We start from the raw sequence: 17,455 nt of genomic DNA on the forward strand, positions 1-17,455 counted from the left end.
GGAATGGGAAGGCCGTGCTTCGGCAACCGCCGACCTTGCTGCTGCTGATGCTGCTGTTGCTGCTCAGCGTTGCCCTGACCCCGTGGGGTGGTCGTGGTCGTATCGGAGATTTTTTTTCCCAGCACGGCCTCGTATCCGGAAAAATTCTTGTTCGCTAGAGCAGGCCGCAACCGCGCTCACGCGGTCCAGAATGCCAAGTCAAAGCCATGCCATGCAACAACACTGCTGCTGCATGGCTGACAAAAAAAAGCCTCCTAGGATACGTGGTCTTGGTCTTGGCCCTCCAAGCAACATACGGCGACGGCGGCGCCGAAGATGGAGCTCTCAAACGCCATTTCCAGATCCACCGAGTGGGGCGGCGCACCTGACAGCCTCGTGAGGTCTTCAATATATTGCTGACACAGGGCCCGGAACGAAGGGTATTTTTCAATGACGGAACCGTTGCAGCTGATGGTGACATGGCCGGCATCAGCTGCCGCAAGGTTCTCGGCCCGGTTACGGAGCGACCAGAGGGCGTGGATCCCGGTGGCAAGGTAAGCCGCGGCGCGGCGCGATACGAGCTGACAGATTGAACGGATAAAGAGAAGATCGGCGTATGTGGGAGGCGTTGGAAGGGGGTGGTGCGCTTGGAGGACGGTGCAAGCTTTGGTAAGGGAGGGGGTGTCGTCGCTGGAAGAATGTCAGATGTCAAAGTCAAGTGAGGGGTAAGGGAGGGGCAACCGACGCTTCAATGACAGCCATGATGCCAGTATCGAGGCTGTAGGGCTCCAAGAGCTTGTCCGGCACCTCGCCACCAAACAGGCCAGCTGTCTGGATGGCTTCGAGCAGGACTAGCCTCGTGATTTCGCCCAGGTAGCGACCGCTGATCAGGTGCTCGAAGGGCTGGAAGTCGGGGTGGTCGTGGTTGCGGTTGAGATAATCGTCCCATCGGGTCGTGGGCAGAATGTTCTTTCCGAACATGCTGAGCTCGGTGTTGACCAAGACGCGCTCTGCCTGGTCATGCCAGCTCTGCGGCCTCTCGCCAAACTTGTCACGGGACAGGGCAGACACGGGCAGGTGGACCGAGGCGTTGAAACCGGTGCCCAGGATCAGAGCAAGGCGTGTCGTCTCGTCCTGGTAGGCGCGGGAGAGCAAGGTAGCCGATGAGTCATTGACAATGGCATCCATGCGGACGTTGAGTTTCTGTTTCTGCGTTAGCATGACGGATTACCGAAAAGGGTAATTTTTCTCGCACCCTTCGGTTGCACGCGAGCATGATGAGTTCGCCGAGGTCTCTCTTCTGCACGCCTTTGCTGGCGCGGAAGCCCTTGCCCATGTCGAGCAGGATGCCGCTCCTGGTCGAGGTCTGTCTGCACAGAGTCAATAAGAGCAACATTGGGACCATTGATGGTACTTACTCTACCGGGAAAGACCAGGCCAGGCCCATGGGCAAGGTGTGGGGACCACAGCGCTTCTTGACGTCCGGGTCGGCAATGGTCTCTTCGATACGCTCGGCCATCCAGTCGAAGAAGGCGTGGCCCTCGAGCTGGCGGACGCGGTCGTCGACGCGAAAGGAGCGCATCTTGGCGATGCGCATGCCCTGCGACTTGCCCTGGAGTTCCACGAGGGCGACGCGGAAGGTGGAGCCGCCGACATCGAGGGCCAGATAGGTGCCGCGCTCGTGACCAGAGGGCAGCGTGTGATTGTAAGACGGCAGCATGCACATGGCACTCTGGCGGAGCTTGAGGGCGAACTGGTCCTGCAGGCGGGCCGACATTTGCAGCAGGCGGGCGGGCAGCAGAGGAGCGTCGAACAGGCGGCGGGCGTCGCGCAGGAAATCGTCCATGGTGAGGTCGCAGGCGCGGACCACATTGTGGATGCGCTTGGCCTTCGGCAGCGACACGGGCGGGGAGCACACAAGCTGTGGGAGCATGCTGAAACTGTGGCAGCGGACGGGGTCAAACGGGCGGCCGGCGGGTCTTTGAGAAATAGCTAGCGGACTGGAACTGGAGCCCGATGTCGCAAACGGTGCGGGCGCATGGCGCTTGTAGGTAGAGCAGGTCCAGAGAGAGGCCGGCAGGAGGAAGGTGTCATCGCGGGCGGGTGCGCGGGCGCAAGGGTAGAGGCGTCGGAGGGCGAGGCCTGCAGAAGCCAAAACATATGCCACCCAAGTCTGCAACCCAGCCTTTCCGCAATCGTTTGCTCCCACGTGCCCCGTCCGTCGTCCGTACTCGTAGGGCTTTCTCACTCGTGTCGTGTTACATGCATTGCCCAGACGAGATCTGTCCCGGCCCACCGCCCACCAACTGGCGTGACACCGATCTACGCGCTATCTCTACATACTGTAGGTAATAATAATAATGTCTTCGGCCTTCCTCTCTCTCCCCACCGGTGTATATACAATACGAGCAGTCAACTCCCCACGATTGCATCATCCATCTCCTGATGATGGGCACGTGGTAAGGACGCGAGCACGGAGAAGCATCTCCACCAGCAACAGCACCACCGCCACTACCACTACCACTACCACCACCACCACTATCAACAACACCATCAACACCAAAAACACCGCCAGCTCATCTCACTCCAAAAATTCTCATCCTCCCTGCACGCACGCACCCTCCCCGTCCTCGAGCTGTCGGCCTCTTTCTCGCAAGTACCAAGTCCTAGCAGCTATAAGTACAATACGGCACACCGGGGCAGCGTAACCCTCCTCCACTTTTTCGCATTATTCATGACAAGTACCTCCGTGGTGGTGTTGGTGGCCGGTAGGGCTAGGTAGGCAGACGATGTCACCGTCTTGTTTCCGGCGCGCTGGCGTGTTTGTGTGTGTGTGGATGGAAATTGGAAATCTACCTTAAGGTACCCAGCCAGGACGGAAGCAGGAGCCGCGGCGGGCGGACAAACGTGCGCAACGCCAGACGCGCACGGCGACGTCGATAGCCAAGTCCCGGCTGCGACGGCAGTTGGTCTGCTCTGTCTGTCTGTCTGTCTACGTATACCTACCACGCCTACCTGGGTTTGCTTAAAAGGCCGTTCCATCGACCTCACCCCCACCGGGCACGCCGTCCGCACCCGCCCACGCACACGCACACGCACATGCACACGCACACGCACCCTAGGTAGGTAGCATGCGGCTCGGCGTCGGCGCGTCGTCGTCGATTAGATCGACCATCGAGCGTAACGTCTCTGCGCACCCACCCACCCCTTCCTATTACGCACAATACTACCTACTAAGTGATTGTGCGGTCTTGACGTCTCCATCGACGTGAGACATGCTCTGCTACTCTACTTACCTAAGACGCCGATGTCACTGTGTCGTCGTTTCGGCCTGGCCGCCTGGATTCGATTCGCATCGCCTGATTGTTTGTCTGAGTGCTGGACTGATGGAGTGTGCTTGCGTGTGCGCTCCCGTCTGCTGCCTTGTTGGTTCTCTGTTTCTCTGTCGTCGTCATGTTTCGTCTTGGGCTGCATCTTCGTCTTTGGCTTCGTCTGCGTCTCTTTCGCTGCCGCTTCGTGTCGTCGAGTCCTTAGTATCTCTCTCTCTCTCTCTCTAGGCTCTCCACGGTCTTGCTCGTTACCATATCCTAGCCCTCATTCTCCAGCACCACCATGACCGGCCTGTCCTACCACATGCACGCCTGACCCGTCTTCGTCCTTTTCTCCCTCGCCAGCCAGCGACAACCCCTCCAATGAATGAGCCGAGCCACCAATCGGCTAGGCCCGTCTGTCTATCCCTCCTCTTCCTCTCTGCGTAGCCACTTGCTCACTCTTACTCTCACTCTCGCACACACACTCTCTCTCCCTTCCTTCGCGCCTCCTCCAGCCACTCACTGTGCGCCATGCGTGCCTAGTACGCCCGCCTTCTCCTCCTCCTTCTCCGCCTTCCATGCCCGTCATAGGTACCGACCTAGCGCCGCCGCCGCCACAGCCGCACTCAGCGCCGTCGTCCTTGTTCTTGTCCTCTTGCTGTAAACGAGCAAGCACTGCCGCCTTGACACAATACCTATATCCACATCCAAGACTACAGCCACAGCCACGACCGTAGCCGCAGCCGCAACCACCACGCCCACGCCCACATACGTACGTACCCAAAACGGTATACCCACCTATCTATCTACCAACAATACGACACCATACACACACGCACTCGGTCCAGTGCAGTACCGCGAAAGCATACAACCTGATACACGTCCACCCGTACAAACAACCCCCCTTCTTCTCTCTCTCTCTCTCTTTTACTCTTCACACTCTCTCCACACTCTCAAGCAAAACCCTCCCACCCAAACACACACACACACACACACACAAGCACGCACTCACCCCTCCTCTCAAACAATAACCCGGCACGCCTCCTTCGAACCTGAACCCAAGAAGACCGCCACCACCAGAGCGGAGACGGCATACCCAGACGCAGCCGCAGCCGCAGCCGCCTTAGCAGCACCGACAAAGACCTACCTACCTAGACAGTAGCCCAGGCACTCTACAGTAGAGCACATGCAGTCCAGTATAGCAGCTACCACAAACAACACCTACTGCCTACCTAAACCCGACCCGATGCCAGCAACACACGCACAGCAAACACACACACACACAGCAAACCAAACCCCAACCCGACTCCTCCCTCGCCTCAACACCACATACCTACGCAACCCGGCTCGGCTAGCCACGGCTTAAACCGCACCACCACCCAAACCCAACCCAAGCACGACCCTACCACCACCGACCCGACAATAGCGTACGTACCGGCACCCGGCAGTGGGCCCCATCATTCCATGCCGCCGCCGAACCTCCGCCGCCGAACGATCCGTCTGCTTCGGCCCACTCGCGCCCCACCTACCCACTGCCGAGCGGGGCGCTGGGGCGTTGGGAACGCCTCTATACTACATCATACATGCTACCTAGCTACCTACCGTACGTACACTCGTACGTACGAGTGTATGAACAAGAGTAGGTAGGTGGGTAGCTAGGTAGGAGGCTAAGGTGGCTAAGTGCCTAAGGCCGTAACTACGCACCCCACTACCACAAGATCCAAGATCCAAGATTCAAGATTAAAGATCTAATCTCCAACTTTTAGGAGTGGGGTTTTCCAGATTAACTGCATAAGGCCGTACTGCATAAGGCCGTAAGGCCGTAAGGCTGGCAGCCTGCCTACTTACGTACCGCAGTACAGTCACTATCACTATCACTGTCGACGCCCTGCCTACTCCTATCTATCTGTCTACTCCGTACTCCGTACTGCCTGAGTCATCAGTCCCTTGGGTACTCCGGGCTAACATCACGCACATCACACACACAATCACACACAACCACACACAACCACACACTCAAACACCAAAACCAAAACCAAAGCACATCAAATCATCATCATCGTCATCATCATCCATGCATTTCCATTCGAGCTCGCCACCTACTCACTCATCATCATCCATCAGAGCCAACCAGCCAGCCAGCTAGACTAGCTAGTCTCGCTAGCTAGCTAGAAAAAAAAAAAAAAAAAAACAGACAGACAGACAGACAGACAGACAGACAGGCAGGCAGGCAGGCAGGCAGGCAGGCAGGCAGAGCTCCGCCATGCCATGCGATGCGCGCGACACACACGACCCACCACCCAAGGCCCAAAGGTATGTGGCCCGCTCGACACAGACAACTCGACGAACCCTGAACCAGAACCAGAGAGCAAGCAAGCCAAGCAAGCCAAGGCAAGCAAGCAAGCAAGCAGCAAAAGCAACGAACGAAACCACCGCCATCATCGCTATCAAGATCCACCCATCCATCCATCCACTCGATCCGTCCGAGTGCAGGGTGTATGTACTGTACTGTAGCAGTGTAGGTACATAAGTGGAAGAAAGACAAAAAAAAAAAGAAAAAACGGCCTTAGCCCGCATCGCGCCGCTCCAGAGCGATCGCGACAAAAAAATCGGCGTGTGGGGCTGCATATATGCATGAATGCATACCATACATACAGTCCACCACTCAAGCATTAAAAAGCATAAGGTAAAGAAAAAGAAAAAGTCAAGGAAAAAAGCAATCAGTCACCTTTCCTCGAACCCCCAAATAAACACAACAACAACACAACACGAAATAACGACCAAGAAGAAGTCCCTTCGTTCATTCACGCGCATCTACGCGCGCTTCTCCTCGTACTGCGGGGGCGAAGAAGACGTCGCAGCAGTCGCAGGGGCCACCGTCTTCGGATCCGCGTTCGCGACAGCATCAGGCTTGACGTCCGCGAGCGTCTCGTCCGTGAACTTGAGATCGTCTTCAATGTCGACCGTGTCCTTGATCTTGATGAGGAAGACCGGCAGCGCAATCACCAGCGAGCCCGCCAGTAGCGCCCAGCACGACGCAAACAGGTTCATAAACGGCTTCTTGTCCAGGTCGAGCGCCCAGATGACGGCCGCACCCGCCGATTGGATGCCCTTGTAGAAGCCGGCAAAGTTGGCCAGCTTGCGGCCGTTGTTTGTCATGGCGCCCATGAGCCTATTTTTAGAGTCAGCTACTACCCTCTATACTTGCGCATTGATCGCGTTCATCTCACCAGTAGACGGTCGTCTGCCACGCGGCGTCGTAGAAGCCATAGAACATGTACAGGAACATGGGGCCAACGTAACCCGAGTGAGTCCAATCCCTGACAAAGTCATCCTGAGCGGCATCTTCGCGAGTGTACGTCTTCTGGAACGCGTAGCCGCCGCCCCAGATGCCCATGGTCAAGGCGAACAGGACGGCCCAGACAATCTTGGCACGGACCGTCCGGCGGATGCCCGTCTGGTCGAGCCCGTAGCCCATGATGAAGGCGCCGACGATCTGCATGACGTAGTAGAGCGTGTTGTTGAGGGCGCGGGTGCGCGTGTTGAAGTACGCGGCATTGACGTTGTTGAATTGGTAGGTGTAGAACCAATTCGAGGCGAAGAACATGGGGAAGAGGGCGATGATGTAGGGGTCGCTGACGAACGTCTGGCACAGGCCCTTGACCTCGGTCATGAAGCTAGGGTTCTTCATGAGGATGACGTGGGTGCCATCGTCGCGCACGACGCTCTTGGCATTGACGAGGAAGAAGGCGCAGGCGGCGCCGATGAGGGTGAGGACGAGGAAGCCAATGTACGTGCCATCAGACACGGTGCTCGCCGTCGTCGTGTGGATGTTTTGGCCGAGCGGGATCTGCGGGGCGCGCCGGAATTAGTAAAGCGACAACCTACATAGGAACAGGGGACCGGGCGGGCACGGGAGGGGCGCGGGCGCGTGGCACGCAACCGGGTGAAGGGTTAAAGCTTACCAGACTTCCAATGACGGCGCCGAGGTTGAAGATCATCCAAAACCACGAGATGTAGCGGCCCTTGGACTCCTCGGGCGGGTACGACATCATGATGGCGCCCTGGGCGGTCCAGAGCATGCCGGCGCATATGCCAAGGAAGGCACCCGCGAAGATGGTGAAGCCATAGTTGTGGTTGTGCGAGAAGCTTAGGAACGAAGCGACGTAGATGCTGTAGCCGATGCCGCCAAAGGCCAGCGAGATCTTGATGCCAATCGAGTTGACAATGGTGCCGGCGGTGAAGGCGACGACGGCAAAGGTCGAGTTGAGGGCAATGTTGGCCTTGTTAGAGGCCGAGGTGTCGACCTGACCGCCTCCACCCATGCCCTGGACGGCATTGAACATGCCCGGGCACAGGAAGCAGACCAGCGAGACGAGGACGAGCTGGGCCGGAGGCGAGGCATACCAGATGCGGTGACCGAAGATGTTGAATTCGCGATACTTCCACGACTTGGGCGGAGCGGCGGCGACACCCTGCTCTTCGCTCGACATGGTTTGCGAGTGGTCAGACGAGGCTGGGCGCGTTTCAGCGGTAGGCACGTTGTTTTTCTCGGCGGCGACAGTGGGCTGAGCCATTGTGATGGTGGAAGGAATTCCAAACGAACGAGAGAGAGGGAGAGAAGGGAAGTGGAAATAAGGCAGTTGCGGAGGGAGGGTAGGGGCGGCAGCGGTGGCAGCTTCCTAGTCTGGGGATCAGGGTGCGGCGCAGCGGGTGGAGTGCGGACTGTTATCTCTCCAGTCTACGGAGTATTATGAAGCAAGCGGACGGTCGATCCTGAACGGTGAATGGCGATTGTTGTCATGCGCATCACAATTCTATATACCCGCCGTGGCACCGGCCTAAGAATAGTAAGCTCTAGTTGTTAAGATAACCTTTTGGCCGCTCCATGCGGGCGCGACCGCGACCCCAAGCCCCCCCCCAGAAAGCCGACGGACGATAAGCCGACACGCGCAAGAAAAATACGGGGATTGGCGAAAGGGGAGGGGCGTGATTGGGCGAGACTGCGGGCGGGCTTGGCTTCTTTTGGCTTTTGCTGGCTGGCTGCTTGTCATTATCGTCTAGTCACCCTCACCTCACTCTCACCACCCTCTCCCTCCTTCTGCAAGACGTTGCTGCCGGCCTAATGTAACGCTGCCGTCAGCCACACCTGGGGAGAGAGTGAATGATCGAGTGCGCTCGGGCTAGTCCGCGTTTTGCCTGAGCATGGGCCCCTGCCAGCTCGTGGACATGATGCAACATCGTCTTTTGAGGCAAACCACATTACATTCCGAGTCAAATCGACGCCAGCGACGGTAACACGCAATGACTCTGGCTGCCGTTGCAACGTCCCCATGATGGCGCATACTCGTACACAGGCTCTAAAATAAGAGAAGGGCGCGCGCCCAACTTGCTGCTCTCGTCCGAGACAACGGCGGAAGCACAACATGTACGTACAGGCCGAAAGAAGCTGTGGCTTGTGCTGACGGGCAGGCAGGAGGCTCATCATCCGCGAAGATCGCCAAGCGGCGTCGCAATACGTCGCCGATTATGTCGTCGGTCAGTGGTCCAAGGCTAGGCCTCCTCTTCCCCCGCAAAATAGCCTGACGCAAGGCGTGTATCGTGCATATCTAGGGCGCATCAAAGCCTTTGCCCCGACGCCCGACCGCCCGTTTGTCCTGGGCCTGCCCACCGGCTCCAGCCCGGAGATTGTCTATCGCCTGCTGGTGCAAAAGTACAAGAGCGGCGACGTCTCGTTCCGCAATGTCCTCACCTTCAATATGGTACGACGTCGTCCGTCCCACGACGCGAAATGAGCTGAAGCGCGCCCGTGCACGGCGCACCCTAAACCACCCTGCCTACCATCCCTACCCTAAACAAACACTCTTCAAAACACCCTCCCCCTCGCCCCCAAAATCCCCTCTCTCTATAAGAAGATCCTCTATATAATAACAGCCCCCCCAACTAACCCCACCAAACAGGACGAATACGTGTCCCTCCCGCAATCCCACCCCCAATCCTACCACACGTACATGTACAAGCACCTCTTCTCGCACGTCGACATCCCGCCCCGCAACATCCACATCCTGAACGGCAACGCGCCGGACCTGTCCGCCGAATGCGCCGCCTACGAGCGCGCCATCGTCGCCGTCGGAGGCATCGAGCTCTTCCTCGCGGGCGTCGGCACGAATGGCCACATAGCGTTCAACGAGGCCGGCACCGGCTTGAGCAGTCGCACGCGAGAGGTCGTGCTTGCGCCTGAGACGCGGGCCGCTAATGCCCGGTTCTTTGCCGCGACCGCAGGGAGCACCGTAGGGAACACCCTCGCGTCCACAAACAGCGGTCTCGCGACCGGAGGCACCTCCGCCGCCGCAGTCCCCACACGCGCCCTAACAGTGGGCACATCGACGATCCTCGGCGCGCGCGAAGTCGTCGCGCTAGCGACAGGGGCGCACAAAGCGCGGGCGGTGCGGCACGGGCTCGAAGGCGGCGTCAGCCAGGCGTGGCCGCTGTCGGGGCTGCAGCTGCACGCACGCGCCGTCGTTGTCGTCGACGAGGCGGCGACGGCCGAGTTGCGGGTGCGTAGTGTGTGGTTTGCTAGGGAGTGCGAGCGCGAGCTGGGGGAGGGTGCGGGTGTGGGCGCCGCGCCGCTTACCGTCGCCCCTCCTACCCCCCGCATCGGCGGCGCGGGCTTCGACGTCCTGACGCCCCCGCCCTCGGCCGTGGAGGCCAAGCCGACGAAGGAGGTGCCCCCGACGAAGGAGGCGCCCCTCTCCCTAACCATCCCCCTCTCCATCCCACTCCCCTCACCGCACCCCTCACGCACGCCCACGCCCGAGCCGACATTCGAGCGCATGGGCGCGCGCATCGTCTCGTCTGTCGACGCGGACGCAGACGCGGCCATGGACGACGATAGGGCCGACGCGCCGGTTTTGCGGATGGGGGCTAGGGGGGTGGGCGATTAGGTGTGGTGTGAGTTGGGTTGTGGGTAGGTCTGGTTGTTGATTGTTGACTGTTGATTGATTGGTATACGCCTCGCTTACGCTGCTGCTGCTTATTTTGTATTCACTTCGTTAGCTCTAGGGTAGGAGTAGGTACGCTCGTTTACACATTGACTTACAAGTACGCTGGGTTTTAGCGGCGGTGTTTGTTTGTGTGCTTGCGTATGTTGGTAATTGGCGTAACTGCATAATACCGCACTATACAGCACGCACCATACTACACAGAGATTGCACCCTCCCTCAGTGCAGAAAGCAGCGTACTGTATTACATAGCAGGACACGCGCTTATTTGATACTTAATACTTGATGCTTGAGCTGCTCGCTCGTTATGCTAGGTGGTTGGGTAGGTAGGCAGTTACTAATATAAGAGTAAGAGTAGGGTATAGAAGTGGTTAAGCACTTAGTTAGGCAGTTAGTTAGTTAGTCGCTTAAACGTGTTGGGGTTAGCTTAAACGAGTTAAAGGTGCTTAGCTAGGTAGTTAGGTAGTAGTGCGATTGGTCGGTTACTAGGTATAGACGCTCGTGTCGTGTCGTGTCGTGCACGCAGTAGTATGTGATAGCATATATATATACATATACACACAGGCACGTACACATAAGGGTAGTAAACTCACCTAAACTAGATAAGAATAAAATTAAAACAAAAGAAGCGAAGCTAATCGTATTACTTACTTACTCACCTACTTATCCGTATACTACCCACTCAGCTAAACGCCGCCGCTACCACCACCACCACCACCCGCACGTATAAACAAGGCATAAATCTCAATCTCGGTCTTAATCTTAATCTCAATCTCCATCTAAGCAGGCGTGCTTTCTATCTATTCATCTATCTATTTATTCACTCACTTGTTTATTCATTCATTCATTTTCCCGTCTATTCATCGGTTTACTCCACTCTAACCCTAACAGACTAACCGCCCTCCTAACCAACCGAGTAGAAGGAAGAAGCGCTAAAGGCAAAAGAACAGTAGGAAAAACCCATGTTCCTACGTAGTAATACTTAAGCTTACCTTCGGTAAGGTCTTCTAGCTTATAGTAACCGCGTCGGGCCCGCCTACGGTAGGTAGATGTTGTATCAAAAAGGGGGAGTAGGGTAAGGTAGAGACCGAAGACGAAATTATAGCCAAGTGGAGGAAAGCGAGAAAAAGAAAAAGAAAAACACACAACGTAACATGACGATAACGCTCTGGGAGAGCGGCGTGTGTACATCATCATCTTCTTCTCTCATCTATCGACGACCTCCACCTCCCGACCGCCCTCCCTGTTTCTATTACTTCTTGGCCTCTGTATCTAACCCCGCCCTTACGCTGCTTCCCCGTCTTCGTCGGGCTTGCTGCCTGCCTACTCCCATATACCTACCGCGCACAATACCATACCACACTATACTACATATATACACACACATACAACCCTCTATCCTACCTACCTACCCCACCATCCCCACCCTACGCATACCACACCGCCTTCCCCAGCCCTTATGTCTCGGCTCAAGACAGCGGTGTGGCGGACCTAAGCCGACGCGGCGACGACGACAGTGCCGACGACGGTGGTGGTGGTGCGTGCGACCGGAGACACCGAAACAGTCGAGGACTTCCGCTTAAGCGCGTGGCTGATGGCTGATGGCTGATGGCTGATGACTGGGAGGCTGGCCGTGTCTCAGCCTGCGTTGCATTGCGTTGCATTGCGATGTGTTGCGTTGCGGTGTGGTGCGTCAAGGTGAGTGAGTAAGTAAGTAAGTGAGTGAGTAGGTGTGTGTGTATGTGTATGTATGTCTGGAGCGAGGTGGTGGGGTGGGGTGGGGTAGCGGTGGCGGGTGAAACGCGTAGGTTGTGTGGTTGTGTGGTGTGGTGTGGTACTGTACTGTACTATACTGTACTGTACTGTACTGTACTTACTGTCTGTGAAGGAAGGCAGGATGTGGGTTTAAGGTTAGTGTGAGGACTGCTTAGGAGCTAGTGCGTGGTGAGATGGATTGTTTAAGATAAATGGAAGTGAGAAGTGAGGAGCTGAGTGAATTAGTGGAGTCTATGTGTGTGAGAGTGACTGACTAACCGAGTATGTGCGTACACTCGCTCGTACGCGTGACTGTAGGAGGAAGCATGTGGGATGTGATAAGAAAGCAAGCAGGCAGGTAGGCAGGAAAGTGGTAGCGGGCACGAGGCAGGATGGAGGTGGTGATAGTGGCGGGGTGAACGAATACTCGACCAGCCAGCCAGCTAACCACCAGAACAACTAGCCGGGCAGTGTTCTCGTGCTCGCCTAAAGTGGCAAGCGTGTGGTCCCTTCCCCCCTCGTCCGTCTCTGTGTCTTATTTATTGTCTCTGTTTGCTTGGCTGCCAATCAGGCCAGTCCGATAGCCAACCAATCAGCAGCCCGAACGGACAGAAACAGAAACACTGTCGAGGGACCAAGTTGGGTGAAACTGTGAGATGCAATGAGACATACTGAGATGAAACCTACGAGACGAAATATGTACGTGCATGTTGGTAGACGGCTCAGCTTGGACTGGACCGGGTAATCAACTGGGCATGACTGAACCGTATACACATGGTGCTAGTACAGAGTATAGGGGAGCGCATGCCTCTGTGGTGTATCTCTCCTAGGTATCTAGCCCTGTATGATAGGTAAGTAAACTAGGTTTGCAACTCTGTATGCACCCAATGAGGTAAACATTAAACTAAAGGGAGGAAGAGGATGTAAGAAAACAGCAATAAAAAGACTAGACCGCTTACCCGTCTACTTACGCGTATACTCGCTTCCAGTCCCTTATACGTTTTATTAAGAACCAGCAAGGAAACAGAAGTGAAAAAAAGTATGAGTGCGTGTACATGAGAGAAATTTGTTTATTACCGGAGGAAACAAAAAAGAATCAAGAACCAGGACTTATGCCGCATACCTAAACCAGTGCCTTCAAATCGCACTCAGAATCACCACGACCTGGAACGCCTCGTAGTCTACTACGACAACCTTCTGCCTGCGTGCATCGTTATCGTTTTGACTTATCACTGACTGACTGAGAGGTTACACCTGGAGTATTCACCTACTTACCTAACTTGTCCGTCCCGGACAGCATCGTTAGTAGTAGAAAAACAACAGAGACAGCAGCAGTAGCAGCAGTAGCATCGTAATTGTAATTCAGCAGCCGCCGCCGCCGCCGCCGCCGCCGCAGCAGCAGCAGCAATAGCATGCCACGCCACAACACACCCACTCCGTACTCTCCCTCATATATCTCGCACCAATCTAGCCGCAGCGCCGCCTCAATCTCCAATCGATTCACCATCCCACCAAAACCATAACTAAAAGAAAAGACAGATAAAAAGAAAAAGGAGGAAGATGTACCCTATCTCGTACACCTAATATTCAAACACAGAGCCCCCCAGATAAAAGCTCGCAAGAACCAAAACGAAAAAACCCCGCAGACACAGCCGCAATCCACTCTAGCGCGCCGCGCCAGCTGTAACTTTATGTAGCGTGCGTACTGTAGGTAGCGCAGACACAACCCCGCGCGCTCATGCACGCAGGCACGCACGCACGCAAGCAAGCGCGGCAACTAGCCAGCCAACTAGCCAGCAGGCAAGCAGGCAACCAAGCCAGTGAGCAAGCCCACCAGCCAACAACCATCACGCTGTCCAACCCAGCAACACACCACCAGCCAGAACCCAGAACCACACAAACGCACACACGTATACCTCGGTCACCACACTACCACCACCACACCACCACCACAAACAGCAACGGCAACAGCAGCAGCGACAACAGCGACAACACCAACACCAACACCGCCAGAACAGAGAGGTATCGTGAAGCAAGCTTGCGCAACCCCAAACCTCAAGAAAAACAAAAAACAACCAGACGAAAAAGAAGGAGAAAACGACGAGGGTGTGAGCCTCCCTAAACCCGCAGCTCTCAAAACCAAAACCAAAACAAAACCAACAGGCGCAATCAGGGGTAATAACGAGAAAAAGAAGAAGAAGTAGAAGAGGACCATGAACACAAGCAGGCGCAACACTCACACCCACCCACCCACACATATCAACCAATAGCAGACCAAACACACCACACCCAAACCCACGAAACTCCTCTTGAACACGCACCCCGTAACCAAAACACCAGCAACAATAGCCACAACAGCAGCAACACCACCAACACCAAAAGCAAGTCCATCTCCGCACGCAAGCGGCAAGCAGCAAGCCCACCCACGCTCATCCATGGCCGTGCGCGGTGCGTGCGATACGACAATATGCGATACGATAGTCTTTCATTCTGAGCGCGTAAAGAAAAGAAAAGGAAAAGGAAATGAAAAAGGAAAAAACCCCAGTTATCCCACTACAACCGTGTCTTGTGCTTGTGCTTGTGCTTGTACTTCTGCTTGTGCTTGTACTTCTGCTTGTGCTTGTGCTTGTAGATGTAGATGTACGTTTACTTGTGCGTATGCTTGTGCTTGTGCCTGTGCTTGTGCTTGTGCCTGTGTTGGTGTTGTTCGTACCAGCCCGTTTGCAAACGGCGCGCTGTGCTGTTTTGCTATGTTGAGCGCGTGCGTAGATGTAGAGGTGTGGAGGTGTGGAGGTGTGTAGGTGTGTGTATGATGCGCCGAAAGACAGGTTGTTGGGTAGTTGTTTGGCTCGCTCGCTCGCTCGCTCAATCAATGAACAGAATGCTCGACTGACTGACTGTCTGACTGACTGCCTGGTTGACCGATTGACTGCGTGATAAGAGGAGCAGAAGTAGGAGTAGGAGTAGGAGTACGAGGAGGATGAAGAGGGGGGAGAAGGAGGGGAGGGGGGGTATGATTACTGTTCCGATCCGCCCGTTCTGTTCTGTTCTGTTCTGACCCGATCTGTTCGCACCATGCCATGCCGTGCCTCGCCAAAAGCCCAGACCCCAGAGCCAGCGATCCGACAGCCGCGATCGCAGAACCGCCATCGAGACGGTTATATTGCTTTTTTAGCTCCATCGAGGATCGGCAGGCAAGCAAGCAAGCAAGCAAGCAAGCACCTCGCTCCCTTGCGATTCGTCTCCGCGGGTCCAGCTGCGGAGAGTAAGAAAGCGCAGGGCAGGCACATGCCACTACCATGCCTGGCGACGCCCCATCGTCATCTTCTCCCGCGCCCCACGGTATGATTCTGGGTATCTGAAAAAGGAAAAAAACAAAAACCAAAAAAAAAGAAGAGGTACGTGTAACCTCGTTGCCCCGCCCATATTTCCCACTAACCGTCGCGCAAATTTGCGCTGAGCTTAATGCTGCCTGCGTAGAGAATGCGCGCTTCTTCCCTTGCTTCCCCGGGCGACTCCCTATCGCACCACGGCTCCAAGCAAAATCCGCACAACTGGGACCCGGAGGAGTCTCCGAAATATCATTTAACTTTGCAAGGGCTGGCTGGTTGGCTGTCGCCTTATGGTGACGACTCGGAGAAATATCTCTTGCTCCTGTTCTTCACTGCCATGGCCTTGGGATCCTGCGGCAGGTTCATGTGATGCACCACGTGCGGCCTGTACACGGCGTCGACGGGCGGCATCCAGTCGTCCAGGCCGAGCGGGAAATATTCGTACAGCAGATCTGCGCTCTCGTCCGGGCTGCTGATCAAATTCAATGAAAACGACGGTGCCCTTGCTGGTACCTGTGATAATTTCGGCAGTTTCTTGGAGCCCTCAGCGGGCGATTCGACCTTCTTTGGCTCGTCGTCGGTGAGGGACAGGCTGATGGGTTGGGAGAGCGAGGGTCGTGGCTGCTGGTTGTGGCGCGACATATCCGGGCTCGACTGGGCGTAGGGTGGTGGCACAGGCATGCTGTAGGAGGCGGGCGCCGGTGGGATGGCGGTCATGGCGCCGGGCTGACCAGTCGGTATCTTCCATTCGAAGAAATCGGGTGATACCAGGGTATCATTTGGATCGAACTGGAATGGCATCTGAGGAATCTCCACCGTCGTGGCTGTTGAAGGATCCCGCTTGTGATGACTGTGGTTAGGCTCGCCCGTCGAGGCGCGGGTGGGCTGAGGCGGGGCATGCGACTTGCGAGCGGTGCTGCCGCCGCTGATGGGGAAATCCTTGCGCGACTGGAAATTCCTCGGGCTGCGGCCACGCACGATGATGGCACCCGATTGGACCTCGCAGATAGGAACCCTCAGCCCGGTCGTGAGAGTGGCCATGACCTTGAGGCGGACCACAAAGTGCTGCTGCAGCTCCTTCCGCCGCCCGTTGTTCGCCGTCGCGATCCGAAACTGCAGCCTCTTCCATGCGATCGGAAAGCTCACAAATTCCGAGTCGAGCTCGTGTCCGTTGGACAGGTCCAGCGGTATGGAAGGCGGTTCTTTCTCCGTCTTGTCCTCTGGAATTTGGGTGCTGCTTGCCGGGGTCTTCCATGGCACAGAGATGATCTTCACCGGGTTTCCCTCTACCGACTCGGTAGCCGAGATGGTCAATTCCTGGGCCAGCACAGGGATCTGCTCGCCTTGCTCCGTCATGATGTATTGCAGGGCCCGCGGCAGGGTGATGGTGCCCGTGATCTGGAAGAGATTGCGGCGGTAGCACGTCAGCTCGGTGGGTGGGGCGGCGGCGTCGCCGGTCGAGGCCCATGGCGACTCGGCGAGGAAGAACATGCCGCGGAGCTGGGCGGAAAGGGAGACGGAGGTCCGACGGTAGGCATAGTCGAGGATGGTGTAGGGGAAGGTGGGGGGCGAGAAACCGAGCAGCTTGTTGTCGCGCTCGATGTTGGGGCTCTCGGGGGCAGTCTGCTCCGAGGGCTGGGGCTGGCCGTCGTAGGCGCTGAGGGCATCGGAAAAAGGGTCGTCGTAGGTGGTGGAGAAGCGCTTGAGCGGCGGCGGCGGCTGGCGCGGGTGCAAGTAGGCAGCATCCTCACTCCTGGTCGTAGCGCGGGTTAGCATTTGAAAGGATGGTGGGTGGTGGGTGGTGGTGGTGGTGGTGGTTGGTACCCCGCAAACGTCTCGGCGTCAAAGTTGGAGTGGGCGTCGGCCAGGGAGGAGTCGAGCGGCAGCAGGTCGGCGGCGGTTACATTGGACAGCGGCATTGTCGGGGCCAAGTAGGACATGGTGATGGTGTCGAAGCCCTCCATGGCGGGGGGTTGGGGCGCGGCATGCGCGGAGAAGGTGGTCGGAGCGTTGCGGCGACTTTGCGGGAGCGGAGGTGGAGGCGAGATGGGATGGGCTTGGTGGTTTGGGCGGGCTG

At 56.6% G+C, this 17,455-nt stretch overlaps 8 protein-coding genes across 8 annotated transcripts; 4 read left to right on the forward strand and 4 right to left on the reverse strand.

Moving 5' to 3' along the window:
* K452DRAFT_265293 (uncharacterized protein) lies at window positions 1-2,140 on the reverse strand. Its single transcript, XM_033538742.1, has 4 exons — window positions 1,398-2,140; window positions 1,235-1,349; window positions 725-1,182; window positions 1-669 (listed from the first exon to the last, which is right to left on the reverse strand). The coding sequence occupies exons 1-4, from the start codon at window positions 1,910-1,912 to the stop codon at window positions 255-257; spliced, it is 1,503 nt and encodes a 500-aa protein (XP_033400582.1). The 5' UTR covers window positions 1,913-2,140; the 3' UTR covers window positions 1-254.
* Window positions 2,141-3,154: 1,014 nt separating this feature from the next.
* Window positions 3,155-3,732, forward strand: K452DRAFT_131409 (uncharacterized protein). Its single transcript, XM_033535290.1, has one exon. It carries the CDS (start codon window positions 3,287-3,289, stop codon window positions 3,593-3,595), a length of 309 nt encoding a protein of 102 aa, XP_033400583.1. The 5' UTR covers window positions 3,155-3,286; the 3' UTR covers window positions 3,596-3,732.
* Window positions 3,733-5,462: 1,730 nt separating this feature from the next.
* On the forward strand, window positions 5,463-6,082 carry K452DRAFT_284258 (uncharacterized protein). The gene has a single exon (XM_033539915.1). The coding sequence runs from the start codon at window positions 5,554-5,556 to the stop codon at window positions 5,818-5,820; it is 267 nt and encodes an 88-aa protein (XP_033400584.1). The 5' UTR covers window positions 5,463-5,553; the 3' UTR covers window positions 5,821-6,082.
* A 22-nt stretch (window positions 6,083-6,104) lies between these two features.
* K452DRAFT_324711 (uncharacterized protein) lies at window positions 6,105-7,783 on the reverse strand (the record flags this gene model as incomplete). The annotated part of the gene is made up of 4 exons (XM_033544722.1): window positions 6,105-6,125; window positions 6,192-6,462; window positions 6,521-7,140; window positions 7,256-7,783. 4 exons carry the CDS (start codon window positions 7,781-7,783, stop codon window positions 6,105-6,107), a joined length of 1,440 nt encoding a protein of 479 aa, XP_033400585.1.
* Window positions 7,784-8,431: 648 nt separating this feature from the next.
* K452DRAFT_265300 (uncharacterized protein) lies at window positions 8,432-10,668 on the forward strand. The gene is made up of 4 exons (XM_033538743.1): window positions 8,432-8,718; window positions 8,767-8,828; window positions 8,904-9,052; window positions 9,251-10,668. Coding segments are annotated over exons 1-4 (1,197 nt in total). The 5' UTR covers window positions 8,432-8,716; the 3' UTR covers window positions 10,235-10,668.
* A 3,055-nt stretch (window positions 10,669-13,723) lies between these two features.
* K452DRAFT_131504 (uncharacterized protein) lies at window positions 13,724-14,436 on the reverse strand. Its single transcript, XM_033535291.1, has one exon. It carries the CDS (start codon window positions 14,302-14,304, stop codon window positions 13,894-13,896), a length of 411 nt encoding a protein of 136 aa, XP_033400587.1. The 5' UTR covers window positions 14,305-14,436; the 3' UTR covers window positions 13,724-13,893.
* Window positions 14,372-14,881, forward strand: K452DRAFT_131517 (uncharacterized protein). The gene has a single exon (XM_033535292.1). It carries the CDS (start codon window positions 14,482-14,484, stop codon window positions 14,845-14,847), a length of 366 nt encoding a protein of 121 aa, XP_033400588.1. The 5' UTR covers window positions 14,372-14,481; the 3' UTR covers window positions 14,848-14,881.
* Window positions 14,882-15,466: 585 nt separating this feature from the next.
* K452DRAFT_284263 (uncharacterized protein) lies at window positions 15,467-17,396 on the reverse strand. Its single transcript, XM_033539916.1, has one exon. The coding sequence runs from the start codon at window positions 17,152-17,154 to the stop codon at window positions 15,667-15,669; it is 1,488 nt and encodes a 495-aa protein (XP_033400589.1). The 5' UTR covers window positions 17,155-17,396; the 3' UTR covers window positions 15,467-15,666.
* Between the last annotated feature and the right edge of the window lie 59 nt (window positions 17,397-17,455).

Source organism: Aplosporella prunicola, assembly GCF_010093885.1.
Source record: "Aplosporella prunicola CBS 121167 unplaced genomic scaffold K452scaffold_5, whole genome shotgun sequence".
Classification (NCBI taxonomy): Eukaryota; Fungi; Ascomycota; class Dothideomycetes; order Botryosphaeriales; family Aplosporellaceae; genus Aplosporella; species Aplosporella prunicola.